The 20,052-nt window shown below is 40.6% G+C and overlaps 1 protein-coding gene and 1 long non-coding RNA gene across 7 annotated transcripts in view; one reads left to right on the top strand and one right to left on the bottom strand.

The window, feature by feature from the left end:
* The window catches only part of LOC120371899 (connector enhancer of kinase suppressor of ras 2-like), a 581,536-nt gene that overhangs the window by 135,357 nt on the left and 426,127 nt on the right, over positions 1-20,052 (top strand). Inside the window, exon 1 of one of the 3 annotated variants that reach the window (XM_039488338.1) lies at positions 6,531-6,621. The exons of 1 other annotated variant lie outside the window; for it this stretch is intronic. In XM_039488338.1, coding sequence (XP_039344272.1) covers positions 6,558-6,621 — 64 coding nt within the window. In that variant the 5' untranslated portion in view covers positions 6,531-6,557. Of the gene's footprint in view, positions 1-6,530; positions 6,622-6,675; positions 6,799-20,052 lie in introns of those variants that run through there. One more of the 3 variants, XM_039488339.1, reaches the window with a different exon arrangement.
* Positions 1-20,052, bottom strand: part of LOC120371905 — a 38,571-nt gene that overhangs the window by 8,965 nt on the left and 9,554 nt on the right. Inside the window, exons 1-2 of one of the 4 annotated variants that reach the window (XR_005584640.1) lie at positions 6,137-6,231; positions 4,982-5,070 (exon numbers count right to left, since the gene is read on the bottom strand). This is a non-coding gene — a long non-coding RNA (uncharacterized LOC120371905). The other 3 variants (XR_005584641.1, XR_005584642.1, XR_005584643.1) reach the window with 3 other exon arrangements.

The following is a 20,052-nucleotide window of genomic DNA, read 5'->3' as shown; positions in this document are numbered from 1 at the left end:
CCAATGTAAGCTTAAGCTCCTATTCATACGCTCAACTTTCCCGCTAGACTGGGGTGGTAGGGTGTATGAAAGGAGTGTGAAATGCCCAGTCCTTGTTCTAAACAGCCAAGGACATTACCAGTAAAGTGGGTCCGCGATCTGAATCAAGTATGAGAGGATGCCAATACAATGTCTCTAAGGAGGATCTTCGCCACTGTGGCAGCAGTACAATTAGCAGTAGGAAAAGCTTCGACCCATGAAGTCAGAGGGCAAACCAAAACAAGGAGGTGCTTTTTCCCAAAAGCCTTTGGCATATCTGCAAAGTCAATTTGAAGATGTTGAAATGGGGCACCAGGCGGAGGTCTTCCACCCTTAATTTTGTTAAGAGGCGGAGCAGGTCCATTTCGCTGACATGTGCTGCATGCTTTCACTATTGACAGGCAGTAGGGTTGAATGCCTGGAGCATACCAAGCGGCGATGGTGTCCACATTATCATGGTGCCAGCGAACTGCCACGGGGTATGTGGAGCGAGGAGGCAGGCTCGGCCATCCGGCATAAGCCAGGTCCTTTGACCAGAGTGGCTCGAGGCTCTCCCGACTGTAGTTCAGCAGTGGGTACTGGCATACTTGCTATCAGTAAAAATGGTAACGGTCTTACCAGCGGCCAACTGGCAAGCTCGGGCCAGGGGCTCCCCAGTTGCCTGGCAGTGAGGCGGCCTCTTGAATGTCCCATTCAGAGGTGACTGCATAACTGAAATGCTTGCCATCAACATAGAAGGAGCTTCCGTCCGAGAAGAGGATGCAATCAGGGTTGTCCAGTGGCACGTCAAACAGGTTGTTCCTTATCTGTAAGATGCTATGAACTACTTCCACACAGTCGTGCTGATCCTGGAGGACTGGCAGGTCAGGAAGCAAGGTAGCTGGATTAAGGGGCCCACACCTTTTAAAAATTAGGTTAGTGTCTTCTAAGAGTTCGGCCTTTAGCTGCTGCTTAACTGAAAGGCTTGGATTGTGTCTGGGGACCACTGCAAAGGGTCAGGAGCAAGGTTAGCAGTCAGTCGGTGGAGCGGTTTGCTCAACTCCCGCAGGGGCAACCAAGGTCGACAGAAGCCAATTAATCCTAAGAAACCTCAGTTGTTTCTTGGTGTTTGGCAGAGGGCAGTTTTGGATAGTCTTTATGCGGACTGGGTCCATTTGTCTCCCCTCTGGGGTTAACAGGAAGCCCAGATATCGGACCTTCTGTGAGACCCACTGAATCTTGTTAGGGTCTACCTTGTGGCCTCTGGTGTGTAGGTATAATAAAAGTGCCTTACCATCGATGCAGTTACCTAGTAGGATGTCATATAGGACTAACGTGGATCCCTGCGGACTGGTGAAGCTTTCCAAGTCGTGGCGGAGGCATTGGCTGAAAATCGTGGGGCTGTCTCTGTAGCCTTGAGGAAGTCGTTGCCAGACATAACTTTGTCCCTCCCAGGTGAAACCAAAGAGATATTGAGAGTCTGGGTGTACAGGAATGCTGAAAAAGGCTGATTTTAAGTCAATAACAGTGAACCATTCAGCATCCCAGGGGATTTGGCTGATGATCGTAGCTGGATCAGGAACTACTGCATGAAGAGGGACCACATACTGATTAATAACCCGTAGATCCTGTACAAAGCGCCAACGAATAGGGTCTCCGTCCTTTTAGGAGGCTTTTTACAGGCAGTATAGGGTATTACAGGGAGTGCGCTGAGGGCGGACTAGCTTTTGTGCAATGAAGCCCTCGACAATGGGGCGGATGCCCTCCCGGGCTTCCAGCAACAGGGGGTATTGGGGAACTGACGGGGGGTCTAAGGAGGGCTTCACTTGAATCCTTACTGGCTCTGCTGAAAGGAGCAGGCCAACATCAGTGTCAGAAATTCCCCAGAGGGTTGAAGGCAAGTCAGTGAGGTCAGGGGAGAGAGGCGGGGTTTCTAACACTGTCATCAATAATCCTACCCCTTCAGGAGTGCAGGTTAAAGTAGCCTCAAGCTTACAGAGTAAATCCCGGCCCAAAGGGATCGGACAAGCTGGGGAAAAAAGAAAACGTTGAGAAAAACATTTATCAGCATAAATAACATTTAGAGGCAAAGTGAGTCCCAGAGACTGTGGATTGCCTTCCACCCCAGTTGCAGTTTTAACCTCAGAGGATAGCCAGGGAGAGGGGGCATGATTTAAAAGAGAGAAAGTAGCTCCAGTATCAATGAGGAAACAGACAGGCAGTCCCTGGACTGAAAGGGTTAGATGAGGCTCTTTGCTGGGAGGGGAGAAAGTGAGGACAGAGCCAGCTAAAGACATTAAGGAAATAAGACCATCACATTGTTTGCCTGTCATTGAGAAGGCTGAGTTCGCTGCAGCTGCTGCTGTTGCCCGTAGTTGATCCAGACCTGAGGAACGGGCTGGGCTGGTGGTGCAGGGGTGGTGTAAGTATCTGCGGATGCGACCGGACCCTCTGGGCGTCCCCAGGGGCATTCACGTTTAAAGTGACCGGGTTGTCCGCACTGAAAACAATTTCCTGATGGCTGGGGTTGCCAGGACCCTCTTCCCCGAGCACCCTGAAATCCCCTGCCACGGCCACGGCTTCTGCCTCAAATACCACAAGCTAAAGCCATCAACTTATATTCTTCCTTTTTCTCTTTCTTTCTGCTGCTTTCCCTTCCTTTCTCCCATGCAAAATCAGCTACATCCAACACTGAAGTGACTGACTCACCTCCCCAACCAGGGCGAAACTGTAAGAAATAATCCCTTACAGGGGTTACTGACTGATTCACAAAACGAAATAAGAATAGTATGCATCCTGCTGCAGCTGCTTGATCTTTTGCCTAGTAATTACTTCTTCCGAGGTGTGCCCCTCCATTTCCTCCTTATCCCTCTGCAGAGATTCCAATCTGGAGTCCTGCAGATTCCCCTCTGCACTCTGGAGAGAGTCCCCTTGCGGAGGAATAGGGGCAGGTGCAGTGGGGACCAACTGACGAGTTAAAACACGCCGTGGTTTACACCCTTCATCGAAATAACATGGAGGGTTCACTCTCGGAAGAATACCTGACTGCCATAATCTTTAAAGATTTCCACAGCTCTGCTGCTGTGTCCCACCAAAACCAGTAACATAACTGTCCCGGATGGTCTTTTTCGATCTGGCTCCTTACTCCTCTTAAGGCAGCCTGTTCCACCTCATCTGTATACCCAGTCCAATTCCTTACACACAGTGTGTACAACTTCCTCCTAGACATTCCTGTCTGTACTGGGAGTTTCCTTCATTCCATAACTTATTTACAATCCCCAGCGGACTCTCAAGAGGCACGCTAGTCCCTTGACCCATGGTGTCTGACAGGAGCCCTCCAACTGGCGTTTATCCTGCTGTCAGTACATGACCCCTCAATATTGAATTGGCTGGGAGAAATCTCCGTGGCGCCTATATGAGTGGTCTGACCACTGGACAGAGGCAGCCCCAAATTGTTAGGTAAAAAGCAAGTCCTACTCACCTCTCCAGCACCCGAGTTTGTGCGGAGTTGGTATAAGGCTCAGAGATCTGTCAGAGACCAGACAACAATTCGTTGATCAACGGGCTCACACCATCCTTAGCTTAAGAGCCAAGCTTTGGAGTAAGTGTGGCAAGTTTATTAGGGGTGAGCATCAATGTTTATACACAGAAGTAAACAAAGTGATTAACAGATCATAATGGTCATGCATAATCAATCAAGATTCTACAGGATAAAACAGGTTAAAATGCAAATTGGAGAAGACAAAAACGGGAGATGGCTACTTATTGGGAGGGGAAGGGTCATGAGCAGTTCGCAGGTCAAAACCTTTGATTAAAAGTTTCAGTCAGAGACATGTAGTCTGAGTTAAGTTTCAGTTCATAAAGAGTTTCAGACTCAACACTAGCAGGACCAATGATCTATGTGTCTCCCCTAACAGAAAGTTATATGAACAGGAGTACTTGTGGCACCTTAGAGACTAACAAATTTATTTCAGCATGAGCTTTTGTGAGGTACAGCTCACTTCTTCGGATGCACAGAAAGTTATATACAATTCAAAGACAAACAAACAACTGGGGGTATAAATAAGCACCTTTCTTGGTATATTAATAACATTGCAATTATTATTAAGGGGAGGTTGTGTATTGATTTCTTAAAAACAGTGTTCTGAGTTTGCCACTTTATGTAAAAAATTCTAGAAAATAAAAAGCATGATGGTATAAACTAATGCTTGAGCATCCATTTGATATTTTTAGCCTTAGGATTTTTTCCTCCCTCTTGTAAGACTTAAAGTATTCTTTTTTTTTTTAATGGCAAAAAAAAGGTCTAAACATTTTGAAAAGCTTTCCAATTACACAATTATTCCTTTGGATTTACAATAGACTCTGCAATGAATCTCTAATTAGGAACTTTAAAAATGTACCACCCAGGAGGTTATGTAGATTACCTTGGTAATGTTTGTAATGTGCAATAGAAGATTAAAAGCACTATATAAATGCTAAATATTATCATGTATTATATTCATTGTCTTAGGACAATACACTACTGTAAACAGCTACTTAACACAGATTTGGTCATGGTAGCCCTTTACTGCTCTTCAGAGTCATATACTAACAAGACCTACTTATGAAATGTTTCATGCACATATGATTGATCTGATGATCAGTCACTTCTAAGTGATTAGGGTCGTTCATGCAGGGAGGGTGACAATGTTAAAAACATCTGCATTCTAACAACATTTTAAAACCTCATTATAAACTCATTTCTGGCAAAATTTCACCTTATTTTTAAAGTCCTTTCTAAATATTGTGTTTTATAAGGTTAAAATATAAACATATTTCCTTTTAATTCCACTATAAATAATGTGATCACGAACAAGACCAGCAAAAGTGGTGTGTATACTGTCTCATTTGGTGCAGCCCCTTACAGACACAGAGGTAACTAACACAGAATCCCTAGTAGGGTTTTCCAAACAATAGGCCTTTATTTCAGTATAGTCACACTTACATTGCATGGACCACAATTGAATCCAGGAAGGCTGTACCTCCTGCTGCTAACCACTTGCAAGCATATTGAAGGCACAGTTCCCCACAGCACTTAGAGGAAAGGAAAATTTATAATTTGTCAGCATAAAATGGAGAGAAGATACGTATAAACTAGTGTAGTAGTTTAGTTAACTAACACCCCTGCCAAACCTAGGTTTCCCCCAGACTAATTAAGGAAAATTCCTTCTGATTGGCTAGCCCTTCCCACTCATTCACCTCCTGGAGAGTCACCCACAGCTGCTACACAGGCAGATAGACACTCAACACAGAGCTCCACCTCCTAGCAGGGTAAAGAAAGGGCTGACCCTAGTAAAGTAGAGAATCCTTTTATCTCAGAGCCTGCAAGCAGCTTCTGTTACCCAACTGGTTCTGTAACTATTCATGTGCCCCGCTCTCCATAACTCTGACCTCTTTTTGCCTTCCAATGTCTCAAGTACCTTTTGCTTTCTCTTTGCCTGTCCCCTGACACCAAACCCCAGCTCCCTCTCTTACCTCAGAGTCTTCTGGGAGGAGTTTTGACTGCCTAACCTCCCCCCTGGCTTCAGGATTCATTGTCTGACTACCTACCTCTGCATCTGCAGTTGTGGGGTGGGTGGTGAGGCTGGTCCCTCCCCTTATCCACAGGAAGGAGGGAGAGTGTGTACACATCCCAGAATGGGCAGGGATGCAGTCTCAGATCCAAAAAGGTATTTAGGCTCTTCTCTTCCACATTACACCAACCCCCCACCCCATTCACAAACAGTTCCACAGGGGTGTGTATGAGGGATGGGTTTGCTAGTGCTGGTGGTAGGGAGTTCCCCAGTTTTAGGGAGGGGAGAAACGCTGCCACGGGTGCTGGGAACCATTGAAGCAAACTGTAAATCCTGTATATGATGGAAACCACTTCAAGCCAGCGAGTGCAGCAGCATCCCCAGAACCTCTAGTTCCAGCACCTAACACTGCATAAGATTTGGAGGACCCGGGAAGCGTTATACTCCCTGACTGGCATGCTGTTTTAAACAGCAATTTATTAAAACACTTGTCAGAATCTGTCATCCCCCAGCAGCTTGCACAAGCCCCATTGCTGGAGAGATTTTCAGGAGCACCAAACTCCACTGTAGTCATGTCCTTCTCTTACCTCTGTAGAAAAGTTCCAAACCTTAAAGAGACTATATGCTGGCAAATGTAGCCTCGTGTTCCAGCTAATTCTTACATCAAAAAGTAGTCTAAATTTATACTGAACCTTATAGAGGGTTAATGGTACAAAGGGATCAGTCTTCAAATGAGGCCGGGCCCTGCCTGGTGTGGGAACTGAGTTCCTACCCTGTAGATCATGGCTTGCACCTGGTATCTGTGTAGGGAAGGCCTGTGACCACAGAGGACTGGAGATGGAGGGCATTCCCTAAACTTAAGGGTAAAGGGGGTGATATTGATGATTGTGCCTTTAAGGGCTGAGCTTTCCAGACAAAGTTGTGGGTGGGGGAAGGTCTTATGCACAATTAGAATGGGACACATAGATCTTTTGCAAGCACCTGAAGCATTAATGATCACTGAACACCATGTGGAACCTTGGGTCCCTTCTAGAAGTCTCTGCAGTGAAAGGGGAACTTGGGGTGTCAGAAGGTAGGTGGCGGGGATTGGTGTAGGCTTAGAGACACTTGGTGGGAATTGGGGAGGGCAGCAGAGGCCTATGAGGGGAACTGAGGTGTATGAGAGAGAGTATGTAGTGGAGTGGGTCGGGCACATCAGGATTCAGAATGGCAACACAGGAACACGGAACACTGAAGAGGATGTTCAGAGGTATATGGAGGGAATCAAGTGTTGGGGGTCCCTGGCACCAGTGACTTCCAGATGGGGGTGGAGGACTGTGTAGGCCTCACCCCCCAGGTGTAGGCCTTGTTGGTAAAGTCTAGGGACCTCCAGTGTGGCTAGATTAGAGCAGTGGTTCTCAACTAGGGATATGTGTACTCCTGAAGGTAAACAAAGGTCTTTCAGGGAGTACATCAACTCATCTAGATGTTTGCTGAGTTTTACAACAAGCTCCATAAAAAGCACTAGCAAAGTCAGTACAAACTAAAATTTCATGCAGACAATGACTTGTTTATGCTGCTCTACATACTACACACTGAAATGTAAGTGCAATATTTATATTCTAATTGATTTACTTTATAATTATATGGTAAAAATGAGAAAGAAAACAATTTTTCAATAAGTGTGCTGTGACATTTTTGTATTTTTATGTTTGATTTTGTAAACAAGTAGTTTTTAAGTGAGGTGAAACTTCGTGGTGTGCAAGACAAATCAGACTCCTGAAAGGGGTACAGTAGTCTGGAAAGATTGAGAGCCACTGGAGTAGAAAGCAAGGACTTTGTGGGAAGTGGATGTTGGGGATTTGGGGAGGAACCAAGCTGAGCTGACCCCTTGATTAGAGGGAAAACTGGAAAGTTGGGGATTTTGGAAGGATGATTGTCTGGCCAAGGAATGGGGAGCCAGGCATTAGAACTGGGGGACGAGGTATTGCAGGAGAACTGGTGACATGAGAAGCAGTGCTCAAGGAAAGAGAGTGCTCAGGAATAGGAACGGGAATGAACTGGGGATGCTTACTAGGAAGAATGGGGCTTCACTGAACATCTGGAAACCCCATCTTTCCTCTAGGCTTTACCTGTAAAGGATAGGTCATATGGCTGTTCTTTCCCTCCCTGTGTGTAGCTTGGGATTTGGTTTGATGGAAGCAACTGCTGAACTGTGCATTGGGGTGATGGGATTTATGCACAGAATTAATGGGTGTGAAGTAAATCTGTGTGCACACATGAAATGAATGGAGAGAGTGGAGTGGGTATGGGAGCATAGATAAGGTCTGGGTGTCAGGATGGGGGTATAATATGAGTGGCTATATGTATTCAGTATGTGCACGCTGAATGAGTGGGTGGGTGAGTGTGGAGTGGATAGATGTCAGTAGTGGAGTAAGTTATTTCTGGGTAGTATGTGTGGAATAAGCATGTGTGTGGAAAGGCAGGATGGAGTAAAAGCAGGTGTGGAATGACTGCATGGAGTGAGCATGAGAAGGACAAATGAGCAATGTGTCTGCAAGTTGATGAAAATGTATGCATCAAATGTATGTAACTTTTTTCTTTGTTTGCAAATGTTGCCAGGTAGAAAACAAACCCATAGAGTCAGCCAGCCATTTCCCTTTTCCAGGGACAACTATATGTATCAAGCAAAGCACATCAGTTGAGTAAACACTAAAAATTTAACAAAAAAACCCCTGACATCCATTTTGGAGTTTCTGACCTAACTCCCATAGCCTGGTTTCCAAGCCCTGCCTTCTTCCAGGCAGTCTCATCCTCTTGTTTCCAAAGCAGATGACTATGTGAGAGGGAGAGGAGTGATGCTTTAGGGGGAAAAATTAACTGAAACCGGAAAAGTGCCCACCCATTTTTTCCCTCATCTCCTTCTATAGTCTCTTAAATCTAAGCCACATTGAATTCAGTTAAGATTTTTGTGATGAATGTCTCCGCAGAGAGGTAAAAGCTTTTTTGGCTCCCTTGCTGCCAGCCAGTTGGGTTTCTGGCAGGTTGGTGTGGTTTTGGAACAAATTTCATGATCACTTTTCACTGAAAATCTAATGTGAGTGCTGGTAAATGTAGGAGTGTTTGCACTGAAGGTTTGAGGGAATTGAGACTTTTCATTAGAGATAGAATCTATGACAATAGCTTGTTAAGAATTCAATTACAATCTTTACCTTGGATAAATCTGAATGATGTTGAGCCACAACATGCTGCCACTTACCAGGACATAATGGTGGGAAAAGGTTCTTGTTTACAAGCCAGTAATGTTTACAAATTGTTCTCTCTCCTTTAAATTTTTTTTTTAAATCCTCTATCAGAATAAAAGAAAACAATGTTCTGCAGAAAAAATGTTTGTTTAAAGTAAGCGGGCTATTAATAGACAGCAGTATGTGTTACTGTGACTGCAGCAAGTGATACAGATATTCCTGGGCTGAATCAGACTGTACATATGCCAAGAATTACTTGAGGAGAAGATATGCTTGAACACCAACCTATTTGTGGTACACCATTGTTATCTGGTATCTGTTGTGTTATAGAGGCATTGGTTGGGACTCTTTAGATAAGATTTGATTTGATAACTTCTGTTACCTTTTCGATTTGTTTACAAACTGGAATGCTTAGATTAGGGCAAGAGAAGAACTTTTCCTGAGAATTTGGAAAATGTAGGCTAAAAGATGTTTATATGCTACCTATCAAAACGTAGGTGTGAATGTTAATACTTTCCCCCCATCTGATGATATTTTGGCCTACATGTTCTCTGCAGTAGTACGTTTTTAGGGGGTCTGAATGTCACAGAGGTGCAGACAGGTTTAATTCATGAGGCATTTTCAAGAACAGAATTATCAAGGAACATTTGTCTTCCGACACTGGAGGTATGGGTTGCCAGCAACTGATCTAGGGAAAGACCATAGTGGGATTTAAAGAGGAATCAGATATGGTCAGAGTGATGGTATGACAAGGTACTGTTAGTAGCACCTGGGTCACTGGATTTGTTGAAGCACTGGGAAGAGCAAATTGAAGCCAAATATACATTTTCTGTGTGTGTGGGGGGGGTGGGGGGATGGTGAGCACCTGGACGGTAACTGCTGAGCTAATCAGGTAATTGGAAGGATATAGGTGGGAGGAGCCAGCAGCAACAGTAGCTCAGTAGAAAGCTCCAAGGATGAGCCCAGGCTGAGGGAACTCACTCCTTGCTGTAAGCCTGCATTAGTCTTTGTTTACCACATATTGCAGTGTAAATGCATCATGGTGAAAAGGCAACAACCCAGTATGTGTTGGTGACTGTGAAACCACATGAACTAGCTAGATAGTGTGGTTCACTGGGTAGCAACAGAGGTGCCCTATGAGAGAGGTGATTTTTTTGGCCCTATTTTGGACAGATTGAATGGGAGAGACTGTTTAAGATCTACTTATTGCACACTTATAAAAGTGAAGTGCATGTTGTTTGGAAAGTTTAATCATTTAGAGAGGCACTCTAATAATAGAATTTGTGCAGCATTAAACTTCTAGCCTAAAAGTGCATACTGAGGTCAGTAGAAGAAAATACTGGAGCATTCTGCAGGAAGTCATCAGTCCTCTTAGTAATTATCAGTACGGTCATCAGTGGCTGAAAACAAAATTGAAAGCAGATGATATAAAATAGAGGTTAAAAAATAATCTATGAATTAGCCTGGTTTAGGATTGTATTCCTAATGTGTATTTTTAAGGGCTCCTGATTGCATAGTTATAAAAACACATTGTGTGCTGTTTTTACTTAACCACTAAAGGGAAAAATTCCTGCAACAGAATTTTAAAAGTGTAGAATAAAAATGCATGAACAATACACGTAATCCTTTAAAAATGCTATGCTCTTCACTGTTAATTTATAAGAGCAGAAAAAAAGAGGGAGGTTGTAAGTTTTCCTGCAAACCATGATTTCAGTTTTTGACTCCCACGCTAACTACAGCAGGTTTTTGGATCTGAGGGCACCAGACAAGGAGCTCTTCTTTGAAACTCAAAGGGATAGCTTTACAGCAGTGATGTGCCTTGAAACTGGAACATTTATTCACAGATCAATGGGTGGCATTGCTTGAGAGAAGCTAGCAGCCTTGCAGTCTTATTGCTGTCAGTGTGTTTTGATGTTAGACTGGAGGAGATTTGTCTAACACTTGAAAGGAGACTTGGGAGGAAAAAAGAGAAAAATGAGATCAAACAAAATCTCTAATTTACATATTGACTAAATAGCAATTTTCAGTGCACATACATTGCTGATTTTAATAGTGAACTCAGCTCCACTAAGGCATTGTCTACAACACACAAAACTTGAATCTCTTTACTTGTATAACTAAGGCAATATAAGCACTGCAGTGTGTTATTAAAGTGTTATACTAGCATACCTTATATAGTGGTATAAAAGTGTTTTTACCAGTACAGCATATTCCTATATGGGAATGGGAATAAGCTTATATCTACTTGTCTAAGTACTTTTACACTGATATAACTCTGCCCACATTAGGGATTGGACCAGCATAACTGTTCTATTAAAAATAAATCACACTCCTAACCAGAATAGTTATACCAGTTCAAAAGCTTTGGGTGAACCAGGTCTTAGGCTAAAGCTCCTGCAAAGGGTTATACTCAGAAATTATGTATCAGAAATTACATGTGACGTAACTGGTCAGCATTTGCCTTGAAATAACCCTTTCAGTCAGGGATTGGACTGAAGTAAGAGCAGTTATGCAGAATTTAAGCATTATTAAAAAAAAAAGCTGTTGTGATGAAAATCTCCAAAATGTGACTGAATACAGTGCTATCATACTGAGTCTGTAACCATCCAACTTGAAACAATAGCTCTTAGAAAGATGGAGACTACCCAGTTTGTCTCAATAAAGTACTAACTCTGAAGCCTTGCGGACCCAAGTTAAATTTCAATGTTATCTATATCTAGTGATCATTTTAGTCATAAAAAATCCAGTTATTCTGAGATTCTGAGTAGAGTTAGAGATTGTAAACAAAGGATAGGTAGCATACTGTAATAAATCCATGTAATGCAAATAGTTATATAAATCATCCATGTGTGCCCACATGATAGGGAATCAGGATTAGACTCTGGATTCATCATTTCTTAAAACACAGGCCTCTACCGCTTGAATTAAAGGAGAACTCCTTTAGCTCACCATACTAGTAGGTTTCACATCCTCCCGTGGACTAGTCTCTAGAGTGCAATTTTACTCAGTCATGGTCACAAAGCCAGTACATTTCAGTACCACCACTACCAACTCTTAGCTGACTTATGCTTTCCACTTATATACATTCATTTGGAGTAGAATTTCACTAATGTAAAAATAATGTTCATGCTCTTATGTAGACTGGAAAATTAGCTTGAACAGCATCATTCTATCAGTACTCTCTCTCTTTCATTTAAATATTTGTCCTCAGAACCTCCCGTAAGTTAAAAGATGACAACACTTTCCCTATCTTCCTTCCCTGCCATCAAGTGGTACAATGTCAGAATCTTTGTATAGTATCAACTTTGCATCATGCTACTTATGCTATCATTTTAGTATTGATTATGGCTGATTGTGATGTAAGTGAAAAATGTGCTTCTTTCATGTACATAGTTACATAATAGAGGTTTAAAGTCGTATTTTAAAATGAACATTACAGATATTCTTTTAGAGCTAGATAGAGACTAGAAGGATCTTTTGGAATTGACCCAAGACCAGATTTGTGTCAATTAAGGAATAAAATTTGCATACTCAACATAACACAACATTTCTAATTACAATATAAATTATATGCTTCCCTGTAAGGAAAATAATTTACATCTCTGTGGGATTTGGGGTTTTTTCATTGCTTAGTATATTTAAATCCCTTTTGTCGGCTGGAATCATAACCCAATTTTTGTCTCTAGATTTTTGTTTGCCTGTTTCGTGCTGGGGGGAAAATGCATAAAGTATATTAGTTTTATTTTAATTCAAATAAAATTGTAGTGTTGGTACTGTTTAATAGAGACACTTAATTGGAACATGCGTTTGGTAAATTATTTCCTGCAGTACATTTACCCTGTTTATTCTATGTTTAAACTGATACTGGTGAATTATGTATCTGTAAATTTTACCCTGTAGTTCAAAAACCATTTGAAGTAAACTTTCTAAAGGTCTAAAGAAGAAAGCATTCAGGAAGAAGTATAGGTAATGCAGAAAACTGCTTAGTGACTTGCATGGAGACAAACACAGATCAGAAAACAAGTGACTGTGGACTTAATACCTATTTTAGGTATGAAAAGTACATGTGTACCAAGATATATAACTGGGTACATTTTATAAAGAAACATTAATAAAAGTTTTTAAATAAATAACTCTAATTAAAAATGTGTATAAAGCAAGCAGCATAGCTGAGGGTCTATCCAAAGCACACTGAAGTCAATGGAAAGACTCCTATTTACTTTGGTAGGCTTATGGAATCAGATCCTGACTCAAAGATACACACTTACATATCTGAATGAGAACTGAGCCCTACATATTGAGAGAAAGTGAAAGAGAATGGAAGATGGGAAAAGTACATATTCTTTTATATGAATATCCTGTAGAATTTAACAGGGAAGAAACCAGTAGGATTCTTTAGAAATTAATCTTCCATCCCATGTAATTTAATAGGGAATTATATCCTTTCTAGAGAATATTTGAACAAACATAGAATTGGATAGAGATTTACGCCCTGCTATAGAATTCCATATGTTCCTTTAAATATTCTAATAAAAAATAGGACTCTTCCATATAGTAAAAGTGAGTGAATCTTAAGGGCCATAACTTCCCCTCATGCACAAAATCCATGATTCTCATGTCTCACAAGCTTCATTGAGTCATCACTTTGATGAGGTCGGAGCTGTGGTGATATAGGTAAAGCACAGAGTGGGGGGAACAAAACATTCACAGATTGAGAATCCGCAGGTATAGACAATACAACTCCACAGATGTTAGCAGTGACAGATTAGCCTTCATCGGGCCAGAGATGACAAATATTGTTGATTCCTACCCCACTTACCAACTCCACCTAAAGAAAATTTGTGAAAAAACACTTCTATAAGTCTGCTGGCACCAGATTTGGCAAAGGGTTAAACCTGCAAGTGTATGTGAGAATATTATGCATTACAGTGTCAAACCAGAGTTTGCAGGCCTAGCACTTAGAAAAATATATATTTTTACTTATATGGAATTAGTGAGACTCAGCAAACATGGAACCCCATGATTCCATTGTTGCAGAGTCAGTTTTAAGAGCAGAACAGCATTTTAATTATTCACTCAGTTCCAAGTGCCAGGAAGATTTAATCCTGTTATGTTCAGAAGCATAAACCTTCTCACATTTATAGATGAAGGACAGAATGCATCCAGTGATAAATATGTAACCAGAAAGCCTTTCTAGTTTTATAAAATAATACTACTAGGTGTTACCAGTTTATTTCTTTATAGGAATTAATTTCGCTCCTAATCTTGCAGTCTTTGTGTGTAAATTTGTTTTTTAATAATCTATAACTTGCTTCCAGAACAGTCAAGCGAAAGGTAATTTATCAGAGTCTGAGCAACTGTACCCTATGCTGCTTGATGTATACAGCAACAGTCCAAATTCGACAGACTTGCTTTAAAATATTTTAACTGTTATCCAGAGGAGCTTTGTGAAGTAAGGAATTGGAAGTCTGAAGCACAGATGCTGACCTATATGTATTCTGAAATTTGCTCCCGGTTAGTAGATGATGGAGATGTCTTAATGGCTTTTTGATTCTAAAAGAGTTATTCATGCTCCAATTTTTTTCTCCTCTGTTCATGCCAGGCAGTGTAGCATAAGTATTCTGTGAGCAGGGGTTTTCAGAAAACACAAGTATTTGATTAAACATAGGTGTGTTTGGAGCAGGACTCTATTGTAAGAGATGACATACCTCTACATTTTATTCTATCTGTGGTTTTTTAAATATTTATAGACAGATTTAAATTTACCTAGAATGATTTTAAATTAAATTTTAAAGGAATATGGTATTGTGTATTTAAACAGCATTTTTCAGTGAAGGTAACATGAAGAAAAGAATTGTAAATCTTTTAATTTTTGAGGGTTTTGGACAGTCAGGAAGGTTTTGAGAACATTTTCATTGGCAATATTTTTTTTTCTTTTAGGGATATTTTACTAGAGATTTGTTCTATAATAAATTGAATCTCCTTTCAAGTCTCTTGTAGAAAAAGTACTTTCGGTAAACCTTTCACAATAGTTTTTCATTTGTTGAAGGGTCATGTTTGTATATTTTAAAAAAAAAGAACCAACCCTTAAGATGTCTGATTATCAATATATCTTCAGATTATCTAGAGCTGTATGCATTTGCCTTGTCATATTTATCTTTTCAGCATGTAAGGGTCCTGGGGACTTGCTCTGAGTTTTGTACAACATTAAGAAAACTCTTTGCTAAATAAACATTTCTGTACATCTTTTCTTCTGCCTATGTACTTTTTGTAATGTCAGTACAATATCAGGAAAGTGTCCACTCTAAGTAAAATTTGTATCTGTTTTAAGCAAGGGAAAATATAATGAATCTATTTGCGTTGTAATGTGGAGACTTGGGTAGTTTCACTATGCCACAGCTTGGGCAAACCTTTCTTTGGTTTTGATCTTTGTGTATTTGCCCCGATTTTTATTTTGAGTGTCAGGTTTGAACAAACTCAAAATCTCAATTGAGTTCCATATGTTTTCTCATGAATGTTGTGAAAAGGCAAACTTCACATGACTTCAATATAACACAATAATTTGGTTGCTACCTATACTGAGGTTGAAAGATTTGTCAATCTTAGTGGACCCTTTGTCAAAAAAGGTCTGAATATAGTACTTGTAATGGAATAAGAGACCAGATGAGTTTCATATAGCTTTGGCAACATTTCACATATCTCGGTTCATTGTACCTGATCCCTTATAGGAGGGGTGGGAGTATTCTGTATATTTTGGCTCGAACCTGTAGGTTTAAGAGATTCTGGGATAATACCCTTGTGAATATGTAGTTGCTTCTATCATTTCATTTTCTGAAAGTGCTCCTATTTAAAACTTAAGATACAAAGTAAAAACAATTTATGAACAAATATATTCATATCAGTCACCCTAGGACTAATGCCCATATAAAAATCTTCCTGCTTCACCCACATTAAAATTCTCCCACCACCCTACTTGCTCTCAGTCAAACCATCTCCAGGGAAATCCTGAGTAAATTGATGGCTTTTGATAATGAAAACAGGACATCTGGAATGTTAAGGGATTTTGTTGAAAAACTGATATTAAAAAAATATTTTAAGGTGATGTCTGCCCTTTTAATTACAGTGCACATTTGGAGCGCAGAGCAGATGGCTTACTGAGTCCAGCAGTATGTTGACTGAACTTGAATGGCTGTATTTTTCAGAAAATTCTTAAATACTAGAGTCTAGAAATGTTAGGCTTTGATCTGAATTCCTGGAATATGAAAAGGTGAAAAAAGCCTCAATAGCCATAATGTGTATGGATCCTGAAAGTCTGTTTTAGTCCTGAGCTAAATTGATTTCTGCCTCCACGCAACTGTGTTTCTAACCCAAGCATACTAATGTGCTGCAGGCCTCCTATGCACCAGTTATTTCACTTGACTGCTATTATTATGGTTAAAGACTGTTTTCATAGCAGCATTACCGGTGCTCCACTCCAAAGCCTATAGTGTGGATCTATATTTATTAGGACTTAATGTAGGAATTTTTATTTTATTTTTGTGCTTCTGGAAACAATATTACATTTCCTTTGTTATAAGATTTGTAACACAAGGCAGCTAAGTCTTAGATAAATCATTTATACCAATCTGGAAAACACTGCTAACATACCACGGTATGTTAATAGCTCTTTACAAAATAATACTTTTGAGTTCTACCACCTCAGTAGCTCTGGATAGAAGCTACCCAATATTTCCGTCAGTGTAAATATTTCATACAAAGCTTTGAGTGCCTAGTTACAGACTCATTTACTGTGGCCCTTAACTTTCACAGAATGTAAGAATGTACAATTTATTTTTATGAACATACATTATACTGCATTGTATTTCCATAGGGCATTGAAGACATTTTAATTTTACTGGTATCAATTAGTTCTTTTAAAATCAGGATAGAATAATTATGCTATGTGGTTTTCTTGAAAAAGCTTTATTGCTTTCTTGTAGCAATATTAGCAGTGCAATATTGTATTTTCCACAAGGTAAAATTATAAATTAATATGCATGATTGGATTACTGATTGTCTCCTCCTTTACAGTTAGACGTGAGAACTACAAAGCTTAATGACCAGGAACAAAATATACTTCTTGAAATGTAACAGTAATGCTTGACTACATGACTAAATATAAATATGTACAATGGAGACTAAATATACTGATTGATATGAAGGCCATAGGCAGTTTTATAATAATACTAACAAAAATCATCTGTATACTGAAGGATCTACAATCATAACGTGATTAGCTGTAAGTAAAGAATTCTGGTCAGATCTAATAAAATAATGAGAAATTATAGTTGGAAATTCAGTTCTCTGCAAGGTTTCTGAGAAATTGGGGTGGGGAACAGACAGCCAAACATGGGGAATTTTGCTATATTTTTTTTAATGGCACAAGATAGGGTTCCAGTGTAATTGATTTTTGATGGCAGCCTTATATGCCATTTTACTACACGATTGCAGGGCCAATGGACATCTGCAGACAATTTTGGCAAAATCCGCTGACATTTATATCCCAAATTTGTGGAAATTTGCTGGATGTTACTTTTAACTCATAAGCTATAAAGTATTATACTTCGGAGAATTATACAATTATGTGTATACAATGTTTCCCTCCATAATTAGGAGGATCATGTATAATTTACCAAGTGCCTCATTATATTACATCTTACTCTTTTCTGTGCTTTTTCAGATACAGAACTGAGCCTTGATTTGTTTTGAATACAATAACCACTCTTTCATGTTCCCACTGATCTTTTGTCTATGTATCTTAGAAAAAATTGCAAAGTTGGTTTTGCACACGGTTAGCTATAAGCATGCAGCCATAAATACTGTAGCTGCAGAATGCAGTGGTCCATTATTGATCAATCTGCCACTAAGAAAAGAAAAATATGTTCCTGAAGTGTAAACAGAAATAATCAGTTTGCTAACAATGCAAAAGAGAGGCTGCTTGCCAAGTTGATACACACATTTTCTATTAGAAGTCTGGGTAGGATTTTTTTAGAAGACCTGTTAGTTCATTAATTTTGTGAGAGGTGGTATGGTAATATCAAAATCCTTTTATCTGCTTTGCTAGGCAGATTTCAAATAAGCAATAGAAATAATCAAGAAGGATTAACTTGTTTTAAAGGCGATTTTTTCCCCACTATATGGTTATAAATTACCAAATATGGGTTTAGGCCACCTGTGCACTCCTTCCTCATTGCTAGATCACACACAAGGGGCATCTAGCCTACTGCATTAAGGGCTCCCACCTGCAAAATGTTGAACAATGTGATCCTGATCTAGCAATGACTGGTGATTACTGAGGCAAACTAAGCATGTGCTTAGGTGGACTGGGGCCAGAGTGCTGAACAGCTTGAAGTATCTTGCTCTAAAAGTTGACTGGAATTAAAAGTTGTTTCAAGTACAAAGGTACAGTTCTGAAAAGCATTTTAATAGATAATCTGTTATGCAGTAAATTTTCAAATCACTTGCTATCCTTTTTACTTACGCTGTATTATATAAATACAAGCTTTAGAATTATTATGGAGCACATTCTGTCTTCAACAGCTTGAACAAAGTACTTTTTAAACCAATAACACATGGTAAAATAAAATGTAACATCTAATATGTGAGGCTAGCTATTGTTTTTTTTAGGTAACATAGAGCTTTAGGCGCCTCCCAGAATAGAATCCTTATTTTAGGTAGAAGAGCATTGGATTAGCTTCTGCTGGCCTGCTTGTATACACAGATGTGTTCTTAAGTAGGAGATCTGTATTCCTGGGACAAAATGATGTAGCTCTTACTCTCTTGTTTCAAATCAGCAAATGACTTACCTTAAGCTTATGTGGGGTAATAATTATAAATCTGCCTTTAAATGCTTACAATTACTTCCCAGACTCCCGCTAAAAGAAGAAATTAGTATATAATACTTCCAGAAAACTTTTTATCACAGTAGCCAATGTATTTTACTTGTGACAAGTCTCTCACACATAATATCATATTTGAGTGCTTTTGCATGGCTACTTGCATCTGTTTGCAATGAATTTGAGTATTTTAACAAATAAAAGTATAATTTGTATTTTTTTTTATTGTTTTAAATTGTATGCTGTGATGGAAAGATTAAACTGCAATATAATGTTTTGTCACTAGGTGGCATTGTGTGAAGAATACTGCAACACATCTTTAGGGAGTGCTGGGGACAGGCTTTTTTGTATATATTTTTACAATAAAGTTGTTGTTGCTAGTGTCCATTTTGCCTCTGTCTTTGTGACTAACCTGATGCATGCTAAAGTTACTAAATAGTGCTGTGTACTTTGGGCAGTTTTACACAATTGTATCACAATGGATGCCTACCTTACAATAGAATTGCCAGGTGTCCGGCTGGTGGTGCATCAGGACTAAGGCAGGCTCCCTACCTGCCCTGCCTCCACGCAGCTCCTGGAAGTGGCCGGCATCTCCCTGCAGCCCCTAGGTGCAGGAGTGATCAGGGAAGCACCGCATGTTGTTCCCACCGCCAATGGGAGTTGTGTGGGCAGCGCCTGCAGGTGTGGGCAGTGTGCACTGCGCAGAGCCGCCTGACCGTGCCTCTTCCTAGGGGCTGGACGTGGCAGCTGCTTCCAGGAGCATCGCGGATCCAGGGCAGGCAGAGAGCCTGCCTTAGCCCCGTTGCGCCATTGACTGGGAGCTGCCTGAGGTAACCACCGCCTAGCCAGAGCCCACACCCCAAATCCCCAGTCCCAGGTCAGAACCCCCTCCTGCACCCAAACTCCCTCCTGGAGCCTGCATCCTGAACCCCATCCCACACCCCAACTCCCTTCTCCAGCCTGGAGCCTCCTCCTGCACCCTGAATCCCTCATTTATGGCCCCACCCCAGAACCCGCACCCCCAGCTGAAGGCCTCACTCCCTCCCACATCCCAACTCCCTACCCCAGCCCAGTGAAAGTGAGAGAGGGAGGAGGGCTGGAGTGAGCGGGGGCAGGGCATCAGTGAAGAGGCAGGGCAGGGGTGGGGCCTAAGTGAAGGGGCGGGGCAAGGGTGTTCAGTTTTGTGCAATTAGAAAGTTGGCAACCCTACTTTACAAAAAACTGGTGCATAATTTTTTGATGTAAAATGTGGAAATTTCATGACCACTTAAACTTGAGGATTCACTGTGTCAAATATTATAGTTTTATGGATCAGTAGCTACCTCTACATTATCAACTAGAATTAATTCTACACAGAATCATTCAAGCGTTGAAAATCAGAACATTTTAAAAACCCAACATACG

Source organism: Mauremys reevesii, linkage group 9 (genome assembly GCF_016161935.1).
Source record: "Mauremys reevesii isolate NIE-2019 linkage group 9, ASM1616193v1, whole genome shotgun sequence".
Lineage (NCBI taxonomy): Eukaryota > Metazoa > Chordata > Testudines > Geoemydidae > Mauremys > Mauremys reevesii.
This window is presented reverse-complemented; position numbering and strand designations above follow the sequence as displayed.